At 52.9% G+C, this 24,088-nt stretch overlaps 1 protein-coding gene across 3 annotated transcripts in view; it reads left to right on the top strand.

Annotated features, from left to right (window-relative positions):
* The window catches only part of WFIKKN2 (WAP, follistatin/kazal, immunoglobulin, kunitz and netrin domain containing 2), a 42,604-nt gene extending 19,028 nt beyond the window's left edge, over positions 1–23,576 (top strand). Inside the window, exons 1-2 of one of the 3 annotated variants that reach the window (XM_065531336.2) lie at positions 15,442–15,888; positions 20,722–23,576. In XM_065531336.2, coding sequence (XP_065387408.1) covers positions 20,791–22,242 — 1,452 coding nt within the window. In that variant the 5' untranslated portion in view covers positions 15,442–15,888; positions 20,722–20,790 and the 3' untranslated portion in view covers positions 22,243–23,576. Of the gene's footprint in view, positions 1–15,441; positions 15,889–16,440; positions 16,989–20,721 lie in introns of those variants that run through there. The other 2 variants (XM_005583730.5, XM_045375002.3) reach the window with 2 other exon arrangements.
* The last annotated feature ends 512 nt before the right edge of the window (positions 23,577–24,088 follow it).

The raw sequence follows: 24,088 nt of genomic DNA, 5'->3' as shown, positions 1-24,088 counted from the left end.
ACTGGATCTTCAGAGGCATGTGGCCTTGATAGAGGCCTCCCTCTATGTCCTCTCTTTTTTTCCTGTCTCCCTCATGGCAGCCAGACCTGGAGCCACTGTCCCAGTGATGAGTTAGCTGGGGCAGTGTAAGGGCTGGCCACCCTCTCTTTCTGGCCTATCTTCTCCACCTGTGGCTGGACCCTTGGGGAAGGAAGCTGGAAGGTTGAAGCCTGGCCTAAGCCTGCCAGCCTAAGCCCCATGGTTCATCAGGGTCTATTATACTAAGGGTCTGTGCATTGGGGGCAGGGCTCAGGCACGAAGATGACTCCCTCCCTGAGAAACGCCAGAGGGAACGGGATACTCGGGCATTGAGGCCTCACCCCAGCACCCTAACACCCTCTGCCCTCAATGGTGGGGTCTTTGCCTTTCTGATCCTCATGTACCTGAGGCCACAGTGGTCAGGTTGTACCTGCCCTATGCCCTGCAGGCACAGAGGGGCTGGCTCCCTTGCATGGGCCCCCTCTTTATCCTCCAATTCCCTCCTGTTTCCCTTCTGCCGACTCAGAGTTAGGAACAGAGCCTCTCCAAACTTTGGGAAACACCTCTCCTGCCGTCTACCATGGTGTCTGCCTGCTGGACTTAGGGAGAGAAGCACCTTCCCCCGGCTCCTCGTTGGCAGAAAGTCCTCCTGGTGGCTCCTGATGAATGAGCCTGGCCCATTTTCTGCCCATCCTGTGTTCCCAGCAGTGCCCCCAATCATTCCACCATGAAACGTGCAGTAGCTTTCTATCACTCAACTATTTCATGCTCACTTGGCCCAAATGCGGACAGTCATGGGTTCTTCTGCTTTTGATATGGAAGTGCTGGGAAGGGAAGAGCATGGTCCCTTTAAATGATACGGAAGAGGGGAAGGGAAGTGTTGGGGAGAGGAAGGGCATGTCCCTGGCTAGGGCTCCACCCTCATGGACCTAGGTCAGGACAGGTACTCCTGCTTTCGTGCCCAAATGTTGCATTTCCCAGGACCACCCTGTCCCATCACACCCCCATCCTGTGCCTATAAAAACCTGAGACCCTAGCAGTGCAGAGACAGAAGCGGCTGGACATCGAGAGGAGCATATTGGCCGAGGAACACACAGGCGGCTGGATGTCAAGGGGAACGCACTGGCACTGGCATGCTAGCAGGCCACTGACCAGCAGAAGGACGCAGAGTTTGGCTGGGGCAGTTGGAGGAGAGCCTGGGCCACCAAGCAGCCCTACTCCAGCGGAAAACCATCTCCCTTCTGGCTCCCCCATCTGCTGAGAGCTACTTCCACTCAATAAAACCTTGCACTCATTCTCCAAGCCCACATGTGATCTGATGCTTCTGGTATACCAAGGCAAGAAACCCCGGGATACAGAAAATCCTCTGTCCTAGTGACAAAGTAGAAGGTCTAGTTGAGCTAACCCAAGCTGCCTATAGATGGCAAAACTAAAGGAGCATCCTGTAACACACGCCCACTGGAGCTTCGGCTGTAAACATTCACGCCTCGATACTGCCGTGGGGTCAGAGCCCCACAGCCTGCCCATCTGTATGTTCCCCTAGAGGTTTGAGCAGTGGGGCACTGAAGAAGCGAGTCAAACCCCCATTGCACACCCTCTGAGGGGGACAAAGGAACCTTTTCCACGATACTTTTTTTTTTTCTTTGAGATGGAGTCTCGCTCTGTCGCCCAGGCTGGAGTGCAGTGGCGCCATCTCGGCTCACTACAACTTCTGCCGCCCAAGTTCAAGCGATTCTCCTGCCTCAGCCTCCCCAGTAGCTGGGACTACAGGTGCCTGCCACCACGCCCAGCTAATTTTTGTATTTTAGTAGAGACGGGATTTCACCATATTGGCCAGGCTGGTCTCAAACTCCTGACCTCGTGATCTGCCCACCTTGGGCTCCCAAAGTGCTGGGATTACAGGCGTGAGTCACCACACCCGGCCTCCTGTGAGACTTTCAATCTGCTTGCTACAAGCTAGAGTGGTGACTAATATATATTTTCTGTGGTCTAGCTCTTCACTTAGCTACATACTGTTCTGTTGTTGTTGTTTCCCTCAAATCTTCACTCCCAAGATCAACCCAAAACAGAGTTCAAAGTGCAAAGCAAGCCTTTCTAAAATAGAAGGTAAAATCAAAGCCTCCTTCCTGATGGTGGTGTAGGCATGGGTGAGAGATTCTACCCTCTGAGTCCCGCTTGGACTTGTGTGGACTCCCTCCTCTTCAGTCACCCATGCTGTCTTCCAGTTCCTCCAATGCTCTGTGCCACCTCCCATCTCACAGCCTTTGCATATAATGTCCCTCTTTGTCCAGCTAACTATGATTTATCCTTCAGGTCTCAGTATTGATGTCACTTCCTCTAGAAGCCCTTACCTGACCTCTGCTTTTAATGGGAAATAGGGCTTTTAACCTCCAATGCTGTTCCCTAGAATCTGAGCTGGCCACATATTTCAAGTCTACTCCAGCCAACATTATGGTCTGGATCATAATCATGATCTGTTTGCTTAGAAGCTATTGATGGTGCTTTCCTCTAAGCCCACACTCCAGACCCCTGTCATGAGCATTGCTAGGGGCACAGGCTTTGAGAAGAGTCCCAGATATTCTATCTTATATCTAAAAGAGATCTCTGGCAGGATTCTTGTCTCTGCCTCCTGATTCGTCATGAGCAGTGAAGCTGAGCAGCTGAAACTGGCTTCCACCACAGTTCCCTCATATCTATTCCATTTGTATATTGCTCTACATTTTATTTTTTGTTTTTAAATAAATTTAAAAGAATTTTTGTTGTTGTTGTTGAGACAAGGGTTTCGCTATGTTGCCCAGGCTGGTCTCAAACTCTCGGTTCAAGTGGTCCTCTTGCCTTCACCTCCCAAAGTGTTGGGATTATAGGCATGAACCACTACATCCAGTCTGTATATTGCTCTGTAATAAACTATCCCAAAAGTTAGTAGTATAAAACATTTTATTTGCTCATGATCCTATGGATCAGAAGTTTGGGCAGAGTTCATCTGGGCTGTTCTTCTGCTCTATGTGACGTTAGGTTGGCACAAAAGTAATTGTGGTTTTTGCCTTTACTTCTAATGGTAAAAATATTAGGGATCATTCATTCAACTACATAATAGTTAAATTCATTTAACTACATAGCTGGTAGCTGGGCTAGGCTGGAAGGTCCAAGAAAATGCATTCACATGTCTGGTATCTTGGTGCCCCTCCATAGATCCACTAAGTATTTCTCTCTAAGTGGCTAGCTGGGACTTCCTCATGACATGGTGGTCTTATGATAGCTGGACTTCTCACACAGTGCTGGCTTCTAAGAGGAAACCTTCAAAGAGGGGCAAATGTGGAAGTCATGATCTTTAAAGCTTGACCTGGAAGTTATACTTCTGTCACATTCTGTTGGCCAAAGTCAGTAGGACCAGCCAGATTGAAGGAAAGCCCATCTCTCTACTGAAGGAGTGGCAAAGAATTTGTGGCCATCTTTAATCCACCACGATGCCTAATTTGGCACTGTTGAACCAGAGACGAGAGCCTCAGGCTGCATTTGGAAGAGCTTCCCATAGGAACACTCCCAGGGCTTATCCATAATTGCTTACTTTAAACCTTGAAATTCTAACTTGAGTGCATGCCTTATGGTCTGACATATTCCTGGGCAAAGCAGTGGCTTTCCCTTATCATCATCTTCATCTCATCATCTTATAACCCTTAAAACTGGTGTTCATGTGGAAAGTAAATAGTTTGGAGGCATCACCAAATACCAGCATGGGAGCTTGAATCAGGCAATGCATGAAGACCTCAAGCTCCTGCTAAGGGCTTCCACCCACCAACATTGCTTCCAGTCACAGTTTATGGGCCAGAACTAGTTACATGGCTTCAACTTAACTGCAAGAAAGGCTGGGAAATGTAGGGAGCACATGGGATGGTTGGCGTGCACAAATGGCCTCTGTCACATCTTGTCTTCCTGCCTTTGAATGTTGTCATGTGAGCACCTCTGGTGATGGCAGCCATCTTGTGACCATGAGGAGGAGATCAAGAGAATTCCAGGAAGGCTGACCTGAAGCCCTAGTGTTATTGAGCTGCTGAACCAGCCCTGATACTGCCCATTCTTGGACCCCTTGACATGTGAGATACTTTGGGTGAGTGTTCCATTACTGCTTTTGCAGCCAAAAGAACCTCACTTGATGCAATGGTGAATGCTTTTAAGAAAATAAAACAGGGTGAAGTGTCATGTGACTTGGGGAAAGGGTGGCAAAAATCTAGGCGTGAGTGTGTGTGTAACAATGGACAAGGAAGTGAGGGAAGTCTTTGAATGAATAGAAAACACCACTATGGGAAAAGCTCTTCGGGCAGAAAGGACACATTACAAAGACCCTGAGGCAACCGGGCATGGTGGCTCACACCTGTAATCCCAGCACTTTGAGAGGCTGAGGTGGGCCGATCACAAGATCAGGAGATCGAGACCATCCTGGCCAACATAGTGAAACCCCATCTCTACCAAAAATACAAAAATTAGTTGGATGTGGTGGTGCATGCCTGTCGTCCCAGCTACTCAGGAGGCTGAGGCAGGAGAATCGCTTGAACCCAGGAAGTGGAGGTTGCAGTGAGCCGAGATCGTGCCACTGCACGCTAGCCTAGTGACAGAGTGAGAGTCCATCTCAAAAAATAAAAAATATTAATAATAAAGACCCTGAGGTAAGAACACAGCCATCATGTTTGAGAGGGAAGGCCAATGAGGCTGGAGCAGAGTGGTAGCAGAGAGGGACAGAATAAGGACCGAGAGGCTGGACGGGTCAGAAAAGGCAGACTCATAGATAAGGTCAGAGTTTGACATTTTAAAAGACAGATTTGCCTGGGTGTGACTGCTTATGCCTGTCATCCCAGCACTTTGTGAGACCAAGGTAGGAGGATAGCGTACGCCCAGGAGTTCAAGACCAGCCTGGGTAACATAATGATACCATCTCTGGAAAAAAAATTTAAAAATTAGCCAGGCATGCTGGCATGCACCTGTAGTCTCAGCTACTTGGGAGGCTGAAGTTGGGAGATCTCTTGAGCCTGGGAAGTCAAGGCTGCAGTGAGTCATAATTGTACCACTGCATACCAGCCTGGGTGACAAAGCAAGATCCTGTCTCAAAGAAAAAACAAACAAGCAAACAAGCAAATAAATAAAAACCAGATTTACTTATGTACAACTGACAAACAATATACTGCACATATTTAAAGTATACTCTTTTGGGTCAATTTTCTTTCACTCAGCGTAATTATTTTGAGATTCATCTGTATTATTGCATGTATGAGTAGTTTATTCCTTTTTATTGCTGAGTAGGATTCTATTGTATGGCTACATTGCAATGTGTTTAAACATTCACCTTTGAAGTTGTTTGTAGTTTCTGGCAATTACAAATAAAGCTGCCATGAATATTCATGTTCAAGCCTTCTGTGAACCATCCTTTCATTTCTCTTGTGTAGACACCCAGGAGGGGAATGGTAGAAGTATGTTTAACTTCCCTATTTTTTAAGAAGCAAACTGATTTATGAAGTAATTGTACCATTTACAATGGTGCCAAATGCACTCATTTTCCCAGGAACAGTGTATGAGAGTTTCAGTTCTTCCACATCTTTGCCAATACCTAGTATGACCAGGCTTTTACATTTTAACCATTCTAATTAGTGTGTAATGATTTCTTATGTGTATTCAATTTGCATTTCCCTGATGATGAATGATGTTGAGCATCTTTTATTTATTTTTATTTTTTATTTTTTTTGAGACAAAGTCTTGCTCTGTCACCCAGGCTGGAGTGCAGTGGCACAATCTCAGCTCACTGCAGCTCCTGCCTCCCGGGTTCAAGCAATTCTCCTGCCTTAGCCTCCCAAAGTGCTGGGATTACAGGCGTGAGCCACCACACCCAGCTGATTTTTGTGTTTTTAGTAGAGACGGGGTTTCGCCATATTGGCTGGTCTCGAACTCCTGACCTCAAGTGATCCACCTGCCTCAGCCTCCCAAAGTGCTGGAATTACAGTCATGAGCCACGGCACCCGGTCAATGTTAAACATCTTTCATTACAATTATTTACCATTTATATACCTGTTTTGGTGAAGTGTCTGTTCAAATATTCTGCCCATTTTTCACTGGTTGCTTATTTTCTTATTATTGAGTTTTGAGAGTTCTTACATATTCTAGAATTCTGGATACAAGTTCTTTATCAGATATATGCTTTCCAAACACTTTCTGCCAATTTGTGGCTCGTGTTTTTCTTCTTTTCTTTTTTGAGACGGGGTCTCACTCCATCATCCAAGCTGGAGTGCAGTGGCATAATAACAGCTCACGCAGCCTCAACTTCTTGGGCTCAAGCAATCCTCCCACCTCAGCCTCCCAAGTAGCTGGGACTACAGGCATGGTGCCACTATGCCAGGTTAATGTTTGTATTTTTTGTAGAGACAGGGTTTGGCCATGTTGCCTAGGCTTTCATTCTCTTAATGTTAATTTTGCAGGGCAAAAGTAACATCAATTTTTTTCTGTCATGGATCATGTTTTGGTTATTGTATCTAAAAAGTCATTGCTCCTGGGTGTGGTGGCTGACACCTGTAATCCCAGCACTTTGAGAGGCTGAGGTGGGTGGATAACTTGAGGCCAGGAGTTTGAGAACAGCCTGGCTAACATGATGAAACCCTGTCTCCGCTAAAAATACAAAAATTAGCTGGATGTGGTGGTGGCCACCTGCAGTCCCAGCTACTCGGGAGGCTGAGGCAGGAAAATCGCTTGAACCTGGGAAATGGAGGCTGCAGTGAGCTGAGACTGCGCCACTGCACTCCAGCCTGGGTGATAGAGCAAGACTCCATCTCTAAATAAATAAATAAATAGTCACTGCCAAAATGAAGGTCACCTAGATTTTCTTTTGTGTTATCTTCCAGAAATGTTATAGTTTTGTGTTTTACAATTAGCCCTTGATTCGTTTTTAGTTAATTTTTGTGAAAGATGTAAGGTCGCCGGGCGCGGTGGCTCAAGCCTGTAATCCCAGCACTTTGGGAGGCCGAGACGGGCGGATCACGAGGTCAGGAGATCGAGACCATCCTGGCTAACACGGTGAAACCCCGTCTCTACTAAAAAATACAAAAAACTAGCCGGGCGAGGTGGTGGGCGCCTGTAGTCCCAGCTACTCGGGAGGCTGAGGCAGGAGAATGGCGGGAACCCGGGAGGCGGAGCTTGCAGTGAGCTGAGATCTGGCCACTGCACTCCAGCCTGGGCGACAGAGCGAGACTCCGTCTCAAAAAAAAAAAAAAAAAAAAAAAAAAAGAAAGATGTAAGGTCTATTATGTCTAGACTGTTTTTTTTTTTTGTTTTTTTTTTGTTTTTTTGCATATGGATGTCCACTTGGCCCAGCACTGTCTGTTGAAAAGACTGTTCTTTCTCCATGGAATTGCTTTTGCTCCTTTGTCAAAGACCTGTTGACTACATTTGTATGAGTCTATTTCTGGGCTCTGTATTCTGTCTCATTTATCTATATGTCTATTCTTTAACCAATACCATGTTGCCTTGATTTCTGCAGCTTAATATATAGCAAGTCTTGAAGTTGGGTAACGTCAGTCCTTCAACTTTATTTCCCTTCTTCAGGATTGTGTTAGCTGTTCTGGTTTTTTGCCTTTCCATATAAACTTAGAATCATTTTGTTGATATCACAAAATAGTTTCCTGGGATTTTGATCAGGATTGCAGTGAATCTATAGATCTAGTTGGGAAGAACTGACATCTTGACAATTTTGAATCTAATCTAATCTATAAACATGGAACATGTCTTTCTTCTTCTTTTTTTAAATCTTGGCTCACTGCAACCTCCGCCTTACAAGGTTCAAGCGATTCTCCTGCCTCAGCCTCCCAAGTAGCTGGAATTACAAGTGTGAGCCACCACACCTGGCTAACTTTTGTATTTTTAGCAGAGACAGGGTTTGCCGTGTTGGCCAGGTTGGTCTCGAACTCCTAACCTCAGGTGATCCGCCCACCCCATCCTCCCAAAGTGCTGGGATTACAGGCATGAGCCATCGTACCCAGCTGGAATATGACTTTCCATATTTAGATTTTCTTTGGTTTCTTTTATCAGTTGTATAGTTTTTCTTGCATAGCTCTTGTACATATTTTTAAAAGATGTAGACGTTAAATATTTTTTATGTTAATGTAAGTGGTTTCTGTTTAATTTCAAATTCCAATTGTTCATTGCTGATATAAAGGAAAGCAACTGACATTTGTATATTAACTTTGTATCCTGCCACCTTGGCTTTTTAGATGATGACAATAGAATCCCCCAAACCCTTGGCCTTTGGTTGTTCCTAACTTTCCCAAGTGATCTTCAACTTTTGGAATCTGCATGCAAAGAAGAGAAGGAATTTCCCACACTTCTCCTTGGAATGGCCTGACCCAAGCATAGCCTCCTCGGCCAAGGCCCCCGCCTCCATGGGACCCCGGCCTCTGGAAAGTGGAGATGAGAGAGGAGTCAGCAGGTTTAGGAGACAGGGTGGGGCTGGGAGCTGCAGGTCTTGCCGGCTCTGCACGGGTGGCCCTAGCAAAATCACACCAGTGGATGGAGTGCATCATGTATAGAAAGGGCAACTATGGCTTTGTGAAACTTTTGTTTCAGTTATTCACATGAATATGTGTACCGAATCACAGTGAAAAATGTATTTCTGGCCAGGTGCCTCGGCTCACACCTGTAATCTCGGCACTTTGGGAGGCTGAGGCAGGCGATCTCTTGAGCCCAGGAATTCGAGACCAGCCTGGGCAACGTGGCAAAACCGCATCTCTATCAAAAATACAAAAGATTAGCTGCGCATGGTGGTGTGCACCTGTGGTCCCAGCTACTCAGGAGGCAGAGGTGGGAGGATCGCTTGAGTCCAGGAGGTGGAGGTTGCAGTGAGCAGAGATTGCGCCAGCCTGGGTGACAGAGCGAGACCCCATCTCAAATTAAAAAAAAAAAAAAAGTATTTCTCACTATGTGTTGCACTCAAAATATTTGAAAGCCCCTGCCACAGAGGGGCTTTCTTCCCTAAGGATTACAGATGAGAGGTGGGCTCCGTTCAGCTCAGCCCCTCGCTCAGTACCTGCCTCCCAAAAGTTCGTCCCATGCCACCAGCACCTCCGGCCCTGTGGGGTGAATCAAAGCTCTCAGCAGCTGAGCTCCGTTCTCAACTGTTCTGGCCACCCACATTCTACCGAGTGTCTTTACATTGAGATCATCTTGACTCTCGGTTTCTGTTAAAGAGTAAAACAACAACAACCACAGCTTTTTTTTTTTAAGATTTTTAAAACACTAAGTCTATCAACTCAGTGCTTAAAAAAGCACAGTTCTCAGAAAACAACACACTTCTGGAGAGGCAGTTCATTGAGTATTTTTAGGATGAACCTAAAAGGGGCAACTCAGGGTCGTTGTGGCATTTAATTCTGACCAGGAGAGGCCATTGAAGAGTTTTAGGCAGGTGTGTTCATTTCCTGGGGTTGCTTGACAAATGACCAGGAACTTGGTGGCTTAAAACAGCACACATGTATTATCTAACAGTTCTGGAGGCTGGAGGTATGAAACCACCATGTTGGCAGGGCCACGCTCCCTCCAGAGGCTTTAGGGGAGACTCCTTTTCCTCTTCCAGTTTCTGGGGGCTCAGGTGTTCCTGGGGTTGTGGGTGCATCGCTCTAATCTTTGCTTCCATCTGCACATGACTTTCCCGTCTTCTGTGTCTCCATTCTCTCGCTGCCTTTGTAAGGATACCCGTCACTGGATTTAGGGCCCTCCTCGGTAATCCAGCATGATCTCATCTCAAGATCCTTAATTTCATCTGCAAAGACCCTTTTCCCAAATGAGGTCACGGTCACCGTCTCTGGGGGTTAGAACATAGATCTATTTGGCAGGGGCGGGGGGCGGGGGGGAGCACCACTCAGCCCGCTACATTGAACATTTAAACTTTACCTGTATTTTACAACCCAGTTGTGGCTTTTGTTTTGTTTTGCTTTGTCATTTAAAGTCAGGAAGGCCCCCTGAAAGATGTTGTTTCTGAAGTGGGTCAGGAAGCAGTGGGCTGGGAGAAGACAGAGCGGGCCAGGGGTGAGATTGTTTAGCACAGAGGACAATGTCGTGTGAGGCGGAAGGGGGAGTACTGTGGAGAGCTTTTAAAGGTCAGGAAGCACGATGTTGCAGCCTCCAGAGTTTGAGAGTAAGAGGGACAAATGATAAGACCGGAGAAGTAAACTGAGGCAGAAGGTCACGGCAGTCCAGAAAAATGCTTTGGCCTCCTCTCGAAGGCATGGGGAAGCTATCTTTAAGCCACAAGTCTTGGAATCACGATCAGTCAGAAAGAAACCTGTTTCTCATCCCTACTCCAGCTCACCCCCACGCAGCCATTGGACATTCTGTTTTTATTTTTTATTTTTATTTTTGAGACAGGGTCTCGCTCTGTCACCTAGGCTGGAGTGTGGTGGCGCGATCTTGGCTCACCATGACCTTCTCCTCCCAGGTTCAAGTGATTCTCATGCCTCAGCCTCCCAAGTAGCTGGGATTACAGGCGTTCGACACCATGCCCGGCTAATTTTTGTAATTTTAGTAGAGACGGGGTTTCACCATGTTGGTCAGGCTGGTCCCAAACTCCTGACCTCTGGTGACCTGCCCACCTTGGCCTCCCAAAGTGCTGGGATTATAGGTGTGAGCCACCGCACCCAGGCTTCATTGGACGTTTTGTATTGTAGGAATGAGTGTGAGAGGTGCATTTGACTTTAGAGAGCTTGTCCTCGTTTGCCCAGCAGCAGGCAGGGAAGCAGACAGGCCCAAGAGTCTCAGACCTTCTCATTTCCCTGTCATTCAAAGGGAGAATGGAGGAAGGCAGGAGCTCCAGAGTGTGGCGAGTAGAGTAGCTGGGGAAGCTTTTAGGGTGGGGGAGACCCGAGCGGGAGAGAGGCCGTGCCTCTGTTTGTGGCATTCCTGCAGGCCTGGGAAGAGTGGAAACCCGCCCTCGCTGTGTCCCAGCAGAACAGGGTGTGGAGCCGGCCCCAGCCCCGCAGCCTCATGGCCTTCTGCCTTCTGCACTCCGGTGTTTGTCTTGGCTAAGAGCTGCACGGGGCTTTTTGAAGCTGATTCCATCAAGGCAAAGCTGGAGGAGTCAGGACACGGGATCACAGAAGAGGCAGCTGGAAGGGGCCTCAGATGGGGAAATAGAGGTGGTCCCACAGTGAAATGATGGCAAACCAGCAGGAGAGCCCAGGGCCCCGACTCCTTGCACAGTGCTCAACCCAAGCACCATGGAGCTTCCCGAGTGGGCGAGGAGCCCGACACAGGCTCCAAATCCTCTAGGAAGACATTCGAATGCCCAAAGGAGCCCAGAATTGTACTGTCCCAGAATTGCCTCCTCTTCTGGGTTCCTGACACACAGACTGCAGGACTCCAGCTTCCAGAGGCTCACTGTACCTGTAGACCTCCCTGGCCCAGACAACGGTCTCCAAGGAGGCCCAGCTGGCCCGGGACACTGGGCCATGCCCCACCCCTGACAACCCCATGATTCTCAGATCTGGATTCAAGACGGGCCCTGCTTTACCTCTCTGCTCAGCGAGGACCCTCCCATGTCCTGTTCCACACAGATGCAGATGGGTCACGTGTCTCACAGCTGAAGGCCTCCCCCATCCATCTCCACCATCTGCTGAGGCCCCATAATTATTCCAAGGCCCGGTGCAGCCTCACTCAGAGGGGAGAGTTCACGCAGTCCTGTAATGTAACCCAGGCCCGAGGCCGCGCAGGCAGGGGGTCCCCAGCTGGGTAATGAGCCGCTGGCTTTATTGAATTCTCTGGCTTGGGTCTGACTAATCACTGCCTTTAGCTGAGGCAACCTGGGCTGCCGTCTCAGCACCCTGACTAGGACTTCCTTCTTTCTCAGCACCCCAATTCCTGCCCCTCCTCCCCAAACATGTTTAAATGACCAAGATCAGGGCGGGAGGGACTCCTGGGGGGCTGGCTTCCCCCATCCATTTGGGAGAAAATGTGGCTGGCTCAGGTCTGGGGCCCAAGCAGGGCAGACCAGAATGGGCCGCTGGGGTGTACTTTGCTGGGGCCACCCCGTGCAGCGCCTGCAAGACCTGCAGCTCCCACCCCCACCTCATCTCCTAAACCTGCTGACGTCCCTGTCACCTCCCCTTTCCGGAGGCCTGGGCGCTGTGGAGGAAGGGCCTTGGCGGAGGAGACTGTGGTGTGGGCCAGGCCTTTCCAAGGAGAGGTGTAGGAAACGCCCTCTCTCCTTTGAGATTCTGCTCAGGCTTGGGCCCCACCCAATGTCATGGATGTGCAAAAGCAGACCCCAGGCCTCTCCCTCCTCTCTGTTCCCCAGCGCTGAGAGGCCTCCCCACCAGCATTCCCCGTTCTTATTTCTGCATGCTGGCTTTCTAGACTAGACGGTACCCGCCCTGTGGACAAAGATGGTTGTTCTTTTCTTTTTTTCTTTCTTTTTTATTTTTGAGATGGAGTCTCGCTCTGCTGCTCAGGCTGGAGTACAATGGTGTGATCTTGGCTCAATGCAACCTCCGCTTCCTGGGTTGAAGCAATTCTTCTGCCTCAGTCTCCCAAGTAGCTGGGACTACAGGCTCATACCACCACGTCCAGCTATTTTTTTATTTTATTTTTTTATTTTTATTTATTTATTTTTTTTGGCGGGGGGAGGGAGTCTCACTCTGTCGCCCAGGCTGGAGTGCAGTGGCGTGATCTCGGCTCACTGCAAGCTCCGCCTCCTGGGTTCACGCCATTCTCCTGCCTCAGCCTCCAGAGTAGCTGGGATTACAGGCGCCCACCACTACGCCCAGCTAATTTTTTGTATTTTTAGTAGAGACGGGGTTTCACCGTGTTAGCCAGGGTGGTCTCGATCTCCTGACCTCGTGATCCGCCCGCCTCGGCCTCCTAAAGTGCTGGGATTACAGGCGTGAGCCACTGCGCCCGGCCTATTTTTTTTATTTTTATTTTTAGTAGAGATGGGATTTCACCATGTTGGCCAAGCTGCTCTCAAACTCCTGACCTTGAGTGATCCATCCACCTCAGCCTCCCAAAGTGTTAGGATTACAGGTGTGAGCCACCATACCCGGCCTGTTACTGGTTTCGATGTGCCCAGAACTTAGCACACAGTAGGTGCTCTAAAAAACCTTTCTGGAAAGAAAGAGAGGGAGCACGTGCAGTGTGAGGTAGGAGTGTGGGTGTGGGGTGTGCATAAGCCATGTGGCACCCAAGATACTCTTGTGGCACCTCTGTGCCTCCCCCTCGTGGCTGCTGGGGGTTGGCTGACTTGGGAAATGGTGTCAGCTGTGCTGTCCTGTCAAGACCCTAGCAGCTCAGGAGTTGTTAATGTCAAGGTGAACCTGAGATCAAGGGTCACCCAGAGTGACCTGGTGACCTCCTCCCACGGCTTCTAGAGCAGGTTTGAACCCACCCTGGGAGGCGTGAAGAGTCCGTGGTTTTCCACCCTGTGACAGTGGTGGGGGTGGAGGGGCCCTTCCAAGATGGGGCTGAGCCCAGCACTCTCTGACCTCTCATCCTGAATGGTAGGAGAGCTGTGCCTGGTGTTCTTGGGAAAAGGGGAAAAGGCAGATCATGCCCGAGGCCAGGCCTCTGCTCAGTAGACCCAGCCCAGCCTCTGCTCCCAGTGGCCCGAGTGGAGGAGACCCGGTGGACAGTGGGCATGTGCCACTGAGCCACTCCCGCTGGGCCCACCTTTGGTACCGTGGGTTTGGTGAGAGTGGGGCCCACACCACCCACAGGGAAGAGTGTGAGGGACACAGAGTCAGACAGACAGACAGACACACCGAGGGGAGAGAGAGAAGGAGGCAGATCCGGAGCCAGTTCCAAGGGCCTCTGGGAGGGAGGAGGAAACTTCAAAGCACTCCCAAACAGCTTATAAACAAGCCAGTGGGTGGGGCGGCCAGCGTGGGCTGGGGGTCGCTTTCTGGAGGGGCTGGAAGCTTGCACGGCGTGTGTGGAGGCCATAGGCCTGGAGTGGGCGGGAGGAGGGCCCAGCCTAACCTCTCTGTGACTTGGTTTCCTCTCCCGCACCAGAGAGCACCCTCCTGGGGCTGCGGTGGGGTCAGCAGCAATGTGCAGGTGAAAACGCTGTGTGGGCTCCAGGCCGATCAGATGTTATTTATTATTCTGAGCTGTGTTTTGGTGGGAGACTTGGAAGGGCTGGAGGGAGAGTCAGGGTGTTCTGGGCCCCTCTCTTCCCCGATGCTGCTTTGAGAGTTCTCTGGGCAGAATGTCCAGGAACCGGGCCCGGAAAGGAGAGGCCCATGGCTTGAGACAGGACCCGGCTGGGTGCAGGGGCGTTCTCCATCAGCACCAGCAGTGGGGGTGGGAAGGCCAAGCTTCCCCTGCCCTGCCCTGTGCCCCTCTCCCACTCTCCTCAGCACCCCCACACCTCTGCTGGGCACCTCCCCTCCTCCCACCCTCTCTCATCTCTCCCACGCCCTCTAATGGTGTCTTGGGACTGCCCAGAAATCAGCCTCCTCTCCTTGGATACTTGTCCTGGCCTAATGGGGCTGTGACAGTTTTTCTAAGTCCTGCTTAGAAATGTGTCACTGTCCATTTCCCTTTGTGCTATCAAAGGAGGCTGCGCAAACCACGTTTGTCCAAGGGCTGTGTGAAGGCCCCCGCGCAGAGCAGCTGGAACGCGGGCTGATGAAATTACAGGGAATTCAAAGCAGCCGGCGTCGCCCGCTGTCTGGCTTCATTACGGGGACTGGCCTCGAAGGGAAGTTTATTCCAATAATTTAGAGGATTAGGATCTGACACCCTTCATTAGCGATTTGACATAAGCAGAAAAGACAGATCCTGCAGAATGGCCGCACAACGGGAAGGAACCAGCTCAGGCGAGGAGAAGGCAGCGCCCGCCCGGCTGGGAAGGGGAAGGGTCTGGGCGTGGAAGCAAGGGTCCCATGGCCGTTTTACAGTCTTGTGAGACGGGGAGCTGTGTTCCTGAAGGGGAAAGTGGACGTGGGGGAAGGAGTGGCCTGGGTTCAGGCCTCAGTTTCCTTAGCTGTAAAGCGAGATTACCTTCAGGATCCCTTCTGTCTCTGATGCATGTGGGGGTCACCCCACCTACTGTCCCCAAGGCCCTTGTGGTTTGGCCTTGGAAAGGTACCTGTCTTTCGGGGCTCTATGCGCCTCCACCCCCCACCCCCAGGATCGAGTGACCAACGCGAAAACACTCAGACTGCAGGCTGCTCTGTGGCATTTTAGATACAAGCCATTTGCTGCCAAATGGGGGAGAAATCGCCCCCAGCCCCTGGCAGCTTCTGGCTCTCTTCCCGGCCCCTCCACAAATATAGCCCCTGATGTTTCAAAAATTTCTTGTCCAGTCTGTGAAAACCAGAGTTTGGGCTGTGCCTTGACAGCAGTTCTGACAGATGGATGGGGGAGGGGTGGTTTTAAAAGGCCCCTGCCCACACCCAGCAAGCTGGTGTCCCTGTTTCCTGTACCGTGGTGGGGTAGCTGTGCGACATGGGCAGGTTGCTTAGCCTCTCTGTGAGTCCTTTCCTCAGATCTGAAATGGAGGTGCAGTTTGTTGTGAGGATTAAATGAGATGTTGCATTCAGAGAACCCGCACGTGTGAAGAGCCCAGTGCATCTGGCAGCTGGTGCCACCAGGACTGCTCAGTGTATGTGACCTTGGGCAAGTCGCTTTCCTTCTTCGACCACAGACCTCCTTTGGGAAGTAGGGGAGGCCAGACACGGCTGGCAGCTCAGAAGGAGCTCACCGAAGAGTGGCCACTGTGGTCATCAGCGAGGGCAGCTGGACTCTGGCACAGTCCTGAGACACTGTGACCGCGGAGGTTTTCTTGGTGTGTCGATGGAAGAGGGAGGAATGTGATCCGTCCCAGCCGCCGGGGGAACCAGAGCATATCTGGTATGTGTCTCTGGAATGATTTGGGGGAAATTAACTGAAGTTGGAACTTAAGACGCAAACTGCCCTGGACACAGAGATACGGAACTGTCCGTGTGCACACCCCCTACAAAGGGCCGGGGCCGGGGTGGGAGTCGGCTTACAGGGCACAGCGCGGCGCAGGCCCGCCCTGGAATGGCCGTGAACTTGTTGTTTTTCCACGTCATTTGCTCTCAAATGTACTATCAAGCCGGGCGATGCTAACCCGGCGGCTGCAGGTCCCTCCTCGTAACAAGCGATTGTGTGTTCTTTAGAGGTGGCCAAAGGGGAGGAGGGGGCCCAGCCCCAAGGAGGTGGGGGAAAGGGAAACAAGCCCTCCTTCAGAGTGAGCTTGCGTGTCCTGGAGCCAGCTCCCCGCAAAGCACATGCCATTTCTGGCCCTTGAAGGGGTTAAAGGCCTCCTGGAGTCAAAAACAAGCAGGTGTCCCACCGTGCCAGATACGCTGCCTAAACTGCTTCCAGCTTCTTTTTTTTTTTTCCCCCCTTCTGCAATAAGTCTGTGATCAGCCACGGGACAGAGGCGCCAGCAGCCTGCCTGTGACAGGCATCAGGTTAGCTGGCTCCCACTCGGGTGGCGCGCCCAGGATATAAATCCGGGCGCGGGCCCCTGCTGCGGCTCCTCTCCCTGCACACTCAGGAGAGGGAGCTTCATTCCAAAGACCTTTCTTTTATCTGAAGCCGCACAGCCCTGCAGGCTGTGCTGACTTGGTGGAGGCAGCAGCGGCAGCAGCCTGAGCAGGAAACCTGCTGGGGTGGGGAGGGCAGGTGTCTGCAGCCTCTGAGAGGAAGGTCCTGGTGGGCCCCAGATCCTGGCATCGTTTCAGGAGAGGTCTCTAGCCGCCCCAGCCTGCACCATGTGGGCCCTAAGGTGTCGCCCGTTCTGGTCTCGCTGGGAGCAGGTGGCAGCGCTGCTGCTGCTACTGCTGCTGCTCGGGGTGCCCCCGCGAAGCCTGGCGCTGCCACCCATCCGCTATTCTCACGCCGGTATCTGCCCCAACGACATGAATCCCAACCTCTGGGTGGACGCACAGAGCACCTGCAGGCGGGAGTGTCAGACGGACCAGGTGAGTGGGGTTCAGAGACCAGAGATGGGCCACGTGAGCCTGTGAGTCATGGGGGTGGGAGCCGTGGGGTGGGGACTGTGCGGGAGTGTGAGGAGGGCCAGGTGAGTAGGGTCCAGAAGCCGCAGTATGAGATGGGCCAGGTGAATGGGATCCAGAAGTGAAAGTGTGGGACGGACCAGGTGAGTGGGATCCAGAAGCGGGAGTGTGAGGCGGACCAGGTGAGTGGGGTCCAGAAGCCACAATGTGAGGTGGACCAGCTGAGTGGGGTCCAGAAGCCACAATGTGAGGTGGACCAGGTGAGTGGGGTCCAGAAGCGAGAGTGTGAGGCGGACCAGGTGAGTGGGATCCAGAAGCAAGAGTGTGAGGTGGACCAGGTGAGTGGGATCCAGAAGCCGCAGCGTGAGGCGGACCAGGTGAGTGGGATCCAGAAGCTGGAGTGTGAGATGGACCAGGTGAGTGGGGTCCAGAAGCCGCAGCGTGAGGTGGACCAGGTGAGTGGGATCCAGAAGCCGCAGCGTGAGGCGGACCAGGTGAGTGGGATCCAGAAGCTGGAGTGTGAGGCGGACCAGCTGAGTGGGGTCCAGAAGCCACAATGTGAGGCGGACCAGCTGAGTGGGGTCCAGAAGCCACAATGTGAGGTGGACCAGGTGAGTGGGATCCAGAAGCGAGAGTGTGAGGTGGACCAGGTGAGTGGGATCCAGAAGCCGCAGCGTGAGGCGGACCAGGTGAGTGGGATCCAGAAGCTGGAGTGTGAGATGGACCAGGTGAGTGGGATCCAGAAGCGAGAGTGTGAGATGGACCAGGTGAGTGGGATCCAGAAGCTGGAGTGTGAGGCGGACCAGGTGAGTGGGATCCAGAAGCGAGAGTGTGAGATGGACCAGGTGAGTGGGATCCAGAAGCGAGAGTGTGAGATGGACCAGGTGAGTGGGATCCAGAAGCGAGAGTGTGAGATGGACCAGGTGAGTGGGGTCTAGAAGCCGCAGCGTGAGGCGGACCAGGTGAGTGGGATCCAGAAGCTGGAGTGTGAGGCGGACCAGGTGAGTGAGGTCCAGAAGCCAGAGATAGACCATGTGAGCCTGTGAGCGATGGGGGTGGGAGCCACAGGGTGGGGACCATGCAGTAGTGCCCTGCAGGGCCCAGGAAGGTGAAGGAACACAGGCCCCATCCACCTGGAGAGAAACAGGGCACCATCCTGTCTATTAACACTGAAGCCTGGAAGGAGAGGTGGGAGCGATGTCCCACTTCATCAGGGACTGAAGCCTGAGGATTCCTCCTTCATGCATGCTGAGGGCTGCTGTGGGCCAGCACCGTGCCAGGCATGTCATGTGTGTTGACACGACAGGTCAGCATGGTGGGCATCAGAAGCCCACTCACAGGTGAGAGAGTGGACACAGAGTCAGGCAGGGAGGGCACAGGTGCCATGGCCAGTGAGGGAACGGTGGGCTTGGAACCCATGTTTAACAACAAAGCTTTGGTTGCATTGGACTCCAGGCCACCTCCCCAGGAGTTTGGACCCTGAGCCTGAGAGCAGACCAGGCTGATGGCAGGCCAAGCAGGAGCAGCTCTGAATGGATGCTCTGGTGTCCCTGGGAGGAAGGAAACCACGTTTCAGCCTGTCAGCTTCCTTGGTCCTGCCTTCTGCTCTGCATCAGAGGGCAATGCCACAGGGCAGGGCCGGTTCTCTTCTAGTTCCCGAGTCATTCCCTAGGGCCATTCCTGCCTGCCCCCTCTGGGGCAACAGGCTGTGGGACCTGTACCTGCTCCAGGCAGAGCTATTTCCTGCCCAGCCTGGCCGGCTCTGAGGGCAGCACCGAGTCTCCCCGGGCTCCAGGTCCAGGCTGGGGCATCTCCAGGGAACACGAGAAACAATGGTGCCCCCGTAGATGCCTGGTTTACTCACAGGAGAGCAGAGGGCTGACCTGCAGAGAGTGGCCTCAACCTCACAGTGCCCAGGGACAATTCTTAGGCCTCCCAGGACAGATGCCCCCAGTGGGCAATGGTGGTGCCAAGTGAAAGGAAGATGAGAAGTCAGGAGGAGTGGTGGCTGCTCCCATCTGGCCAAGGTCACGCGATTAGTTGGCTACATTTGCAGGCACAGGCAGGTCTGATAAACCAGGTAGGGCTTGGGGATGGTGAGACTCTGGTGGATTTTGTGTGTCTTGGGGAGAAGGCACCTGTGGAGGGCTGCGGATCCAGACAGCCCTTGGGGAGATTCTGACCTCCTTACACGGAAGTGTTCTAAGGACCCCCTCTAGGTTCCCTGTGGCCAGAAGTACCTTTCCTCTGGTGCCCAAGGACCCAGGCTTTCATGGACCTCCGGGTCCTGAACGTCTTAGGGAATGGGATAAGGCTCAGGCCAAGGAGAAGGTTCTCCTGCTCCCACTCCCTTTCCTGCCCTCCATTCCCTGCGGGGTCCCTCTCCTGAGAGCTGCCCATCCCTGTCCCAAAGCCTCCCCTGGTGTGGCCTAGAAGACTATGCCAAATAAGGGCTGCAAAACAAAGTCCCCATTCTGAGCCGAAAGGGGTAGAACAGTAAACAAGTCAAGCAGGCAGGCTCCGTGCAGCCAGGGTGGGGGGACACTTCCCCCCTCTTAGCTGATGTGGAATGTCAAAGAGGCTGAAATAAAAGTTGGAATGACAAGAGGCCAGCCCTGGTGGGGAGTAATTCACAGAGTTACTACCTGGTGGAGGATTAGGAGCGTTGCCTGCCTGCCCAGTGGGTACGATGTGTTATTGTCGAAAACACCACGTGAAATCCTTGTTTGTGTCGGCTCCAGGAGCATGTTGCTAATTTCGAGGAATTAAACTAATGCTTTACGTGGCTCCACAGAAAATCAGAGGGGATTACGGCCTGGCAAGTCCTCGCTGACGGCCTTGCTGACCTTTGCCACACAAGGGGACATTTTTTCTTGTTGTTTTGCCCGTGAAAGGTCCTACATGGAGCTGACACCTGGGCCTGGCAGAGCCTGTGACTGAGAGACCCAGCGTGCGGGACCTGTCATGCCTGCCCTGACTGTTGGCTGTGGATCGGTCTGGGCCCTCTCACCGCCTCTGTTCCCCGTGTGTGTCGGTCTCCTTGAGGGGAGGAGAGGTGTGGATCACCTCGGATAAAGTCCCGGGGCATTCCCCTCTCAGCCTCTGACGTGACCTCTTCTAGTCGGCAAGGCATCCTCGCTCCCATGGGAAAGAGATGAAAGGCAGGCCTACTTGTTCAAGCTAGACCTCATTTGTGCTATATGATGCAGGAGAAAAAAAAAAAAACGCCATTTATCGATCCCTTCCACTGGGAGCTTGGAGCCTTGTTCTGCCACTTCCCATCTCTGTGAACTTGGGCATCGCCTCTCTGAGTCTCTGCAGTCTCATCTGTCAAATGGTTGTAGGAAAACTTCTCTTAGAGTCTTTGGCCCACCCCTTCCGACCCTGCCAGCTGTGTGACCTTGGGAAAGCTACTTAGCCTCTCTGTGCCTCAGTCATCGTCTGTAGAGTGGAGATAATGGCTGTAACCTCCTCTGGCTTGTGATGAGCACAGCAAGCTCACGGATGTCAACGTTCTTACACGAGGGCCTAGCACGTAGGAGATGCTATGTATGCATTCGTCATTATTTTCAAATGTTTTGCTCCCACTAGATAGGGAGTACATGTTAGTTCACCTCCCCATAAACCATGGGGTAGGATAGGGAGCCCCTCCTTTCATCCTCCTCCCTGTTCAGGCCACTCTCTCTGGCTCTTTCAGGAGTGTGAGGCCTATGAGAAGTGCTGCCCCAATGTGTGTGGGACCAAGAGCTGTGTGGCGGCCCGCTACATGGACGTGAAAGGGAAGAAGGGCCCAGTGGGCATGCCCAAGGAGGCCACGTGTGACCACTTCATGTGTCTGCAGCAGGGCTCTGAGTGTGACATCTGGGATGGCCAGCCCGTGTGTAAATGCAAAGACCGCTGTGAGAAGGAGCCCAGCTTTACCTGTGCCTCGGATGGTCTCACCTACTATAACCGCTGCTACATGGATGCCGAGGCCTGCTCCAAAGGCATCACGCTGGCCGTTGTAACCTGCCGCTATCACTTCACCTGGCCCAACACCAGCCCCCCACCACCTGAGACCACCATGCACCCCACCACAGCCTCCCCAGAGACCCCTGAACTGGACATGGCGGCCCCGGCCCTGCTCAACCACCCTGTGCACCAGTCGGTCACCATGGGTGAGACGGTGAGCTTCCTCTGTGATGTGGTGGGCCGGCCCCGGCCTGAGATCACCTGGGAGAAGCAGTTGGAGGATCGGGAGAACGTGGTCATGCGGCCCAACCATGTGCGTGGCAACGTGGTGGTCACCAACATTGCCCAGCTGGTCATCTATAACGCCCAGCTGCAGGATGCTGGGATCTACACCTGCACGGCCAGGAACGCGGCCGGGGTCCTGAGGGCCGACTTCCCGCTGTCGGTGGTCAGGGGACATCAGGCTGCGGCCACCTCAGAGAGCAGCCCTAATGGCACGGCTTTCCCGGCAGCCGAGTGCCTGAAGCCCCCTGACAGCGAGGACTGTGGTGAAGAGCAGACCCGCTGGCACTTCGACGCCCAGGCCAACAACTGCCTGACCTTCACCTTTGGCCACTGCCACCGCAACCTCAACCACTTTGAGACCTATGAGGCCTGCATGCTGGCCTGCATGAGTGGGCCGCTGGCCGCGTGCAGCCTGCCCGCCCTGCAGGGGCCCTGCAAAGCCTACGCGCCTCGCTGGGCTTACAACAGCCAGACGGGCCAGTGCCAGTCCTTTGTCTATGGTGGCTGCGAGGGCAATGGCAACAACTTTGAGAGCCGTGAGGCCTGTGAGGAGTCGTGCCCCTTCCCTAGAGGGAACCAGCGCTGTCGGGCCTGCAAGCCTAGGCAGAAGCTCGTTACCAGCTTCTGTCGCAGCGACTTTGTCATCCTGGGCCGAGTCTCTGAGCTGACCGAGGAGCCTGACTCGGGCCGCGCCCTGGTGACTGTGGACGAAGTCTTAAAGGATGAGAAAATGGGCCTCAAGTTCCTGGGCCGGGAGCCGTTGGAGGTCACTCTGCTCCACGTGGACTGGGCATGCCCCTGCCCTAACGTGACCGTGAGCGAGACACCACTCATCATCATGGGGGAGGTGGATGGCGGCATGGCCATGCTGCGCCCCGATAGCTTTGTGGGTGCGTCGAGTGCCCGCCGGGTCAGGAAGCTCCGCGAGGTCATGCACAAGAAGACCTGTGACGTCCTCAAGGAGTTTCTTGGCTTGCACTGAAGCCCCCCCACCTCCTTGGCCCCCTCCCTGGCCTTCCTCCACCTATCCACCCCAATGCCTCTCAGCAGACTGGGCGAGGTCAGATTAGACAGGCTTGGGCCAGCTGGGAAACGTCAACCGATGTGTCAGAGAAAAAGCCACAGAGGGTCTCAGATCAGCGTCTATTCTTTGGGTTCAATAAGGGGTTCATATCTTTTTTAGCTCAGGCGGACAAAAGGAGAAGTCAGTGGACACACGGAAGTTATTCCTGACCACCAACTTGCTCAGACATTCTCCTCCTCCCCTCACTGGCCCCACACTCCTAGCTCTCCCAGCCACCCTCCCCCAGCCAGTCTCCCAGAAAGGGTTTAAGCGATGGTCGCTGTGTGCTGGTCACAGGAACAGTTGAATGGATTGGCTTGCAAAGGGGGTAGGTGGGGAGAGATAGGAGGGCCCAGGGACTAATGGGACACCTTTCCCACAGCGTCCTCGATTGCTGTGAGCAGAGGCCACTTGGGGTTAGGGGCATGGGCAGTGGCAAGCTGGAGGCAGAGTCCAGCCCAGCACATGACTTGCCCTGAGTGGAAGCTGCTGGAACGGGTGCCTTTGGGTGGTGGTCAACTTGCCGCTGAGGCCACCACGGCACCAGCAGAATACATATTTCTTCTCCTTGGCTGCATTGGTTTGTCGATCTAGTTCAGTTGAACTCAGTGGACGTTCTCTGAATGCTTACTGGGTGCCAGGACCACAGAGAGATGTTAGCCACTGCCCAGCTCTTAGTGCCCCAACACAGATGCCCTCGTCCCGGGGCCCCCAGACGCACCCCTCTGCTGGACTCACAGCTGTCTGGAGTTTCTATCTGATGGATGGTGTGCTTTCGTATCCACTGGCTTCCTTGAACATAGAGCAGACAAAAGCCCCGGGATCTGTTTGGTAGCAGGAGAAATGAAGGGAGAGGAAAAAGCAGGCAGGGAAGGGGGTAGTAAAGGACTGAGAGAGGAGGGAGGTGGCTGGAGAAGGAAAAGGAACATTGCTCAATGCTCCCATCTGGTGGCGGCCTTGGGAGCCCATGGAAACCTGGAGGGAGGCTCTCTGTGAGACCTGGGCAAAGGATGTGGCAGCTCGTTGGTGATTTTTTTGTGTGTTTCCAGACTTCCTGTGTAGGCCTGGCCATCCCGCCACTAGAGAGAGGATTGGGAAGCCGCACTGTCAGCTCTGCATCTGCCCCCACTACCCTCCTCTGCCCTATTCTGTCCCTGCCCCTCCAAGCTGAAGAAGGTCCTTGTGGGGCATCCTCCTTTCTTCCTCAAATATAAGGAGGAAGATACTAATTAAAAGCTCATAGTATCAATGGCCCTGCTTGTGTGTTTCATTTGGGTTATGATGGGGAAGGGAGGGAGATGGGTAGTGTCATTTGCTTTGGTGACCTTACAAGAGGGAAGTCTGGCCAGTGGGAGCATCTTTGGGGGTTGGAGAGACGCTGGTAATATTTGGGCCCCCTTTGTAGCTCCAAGGCCCCTTAACTGCTGCTCAGCTCAGCTCTGTGAGTTAAGCTGAGGTCAGAGAGGTGAGGTGGCTTGTCAAGAACACAAAGGCAGGAAGGGGTGGGGCCCAGTCCAGGTGTTCTGATCTGTAACCTGCTGTCACCCCAGCGTGACAGCACAGTTGGTCAGGTCCAGACCCTGCCACCAATGGTGTCAAGTTCAGAGGCGAGAAGGTGGAGGAGATGGGAACGGAGCAGGCAAGGACAGCTGCCAGCTGTGACTCACTAGGGGGCCTCTAGGTGAGGCCTGGTCCCAGGAAGACTCTGCGCCAAAGCCCTAGGTATGCTCAGGTCATGGGGCTCGGTTCCCAAAATGGGGACAGC

This window comes from Macaca fascicularis, chromosome 16 (genome assembly GCF_037993035.2).
Source record: "Macaca fascicularis isolate 582-1 chromosome 16, T2T-MFA8v1.1".
Lineage (NCBI taxonomy): Eukaryota > Metazoa > Chordata > Mammalia > Primates > Cercopithecidae > Macaca > Macaca fascicularis.
This window is presented reverse-complemented; position numbering and strand designations above follow the sequence as displayed.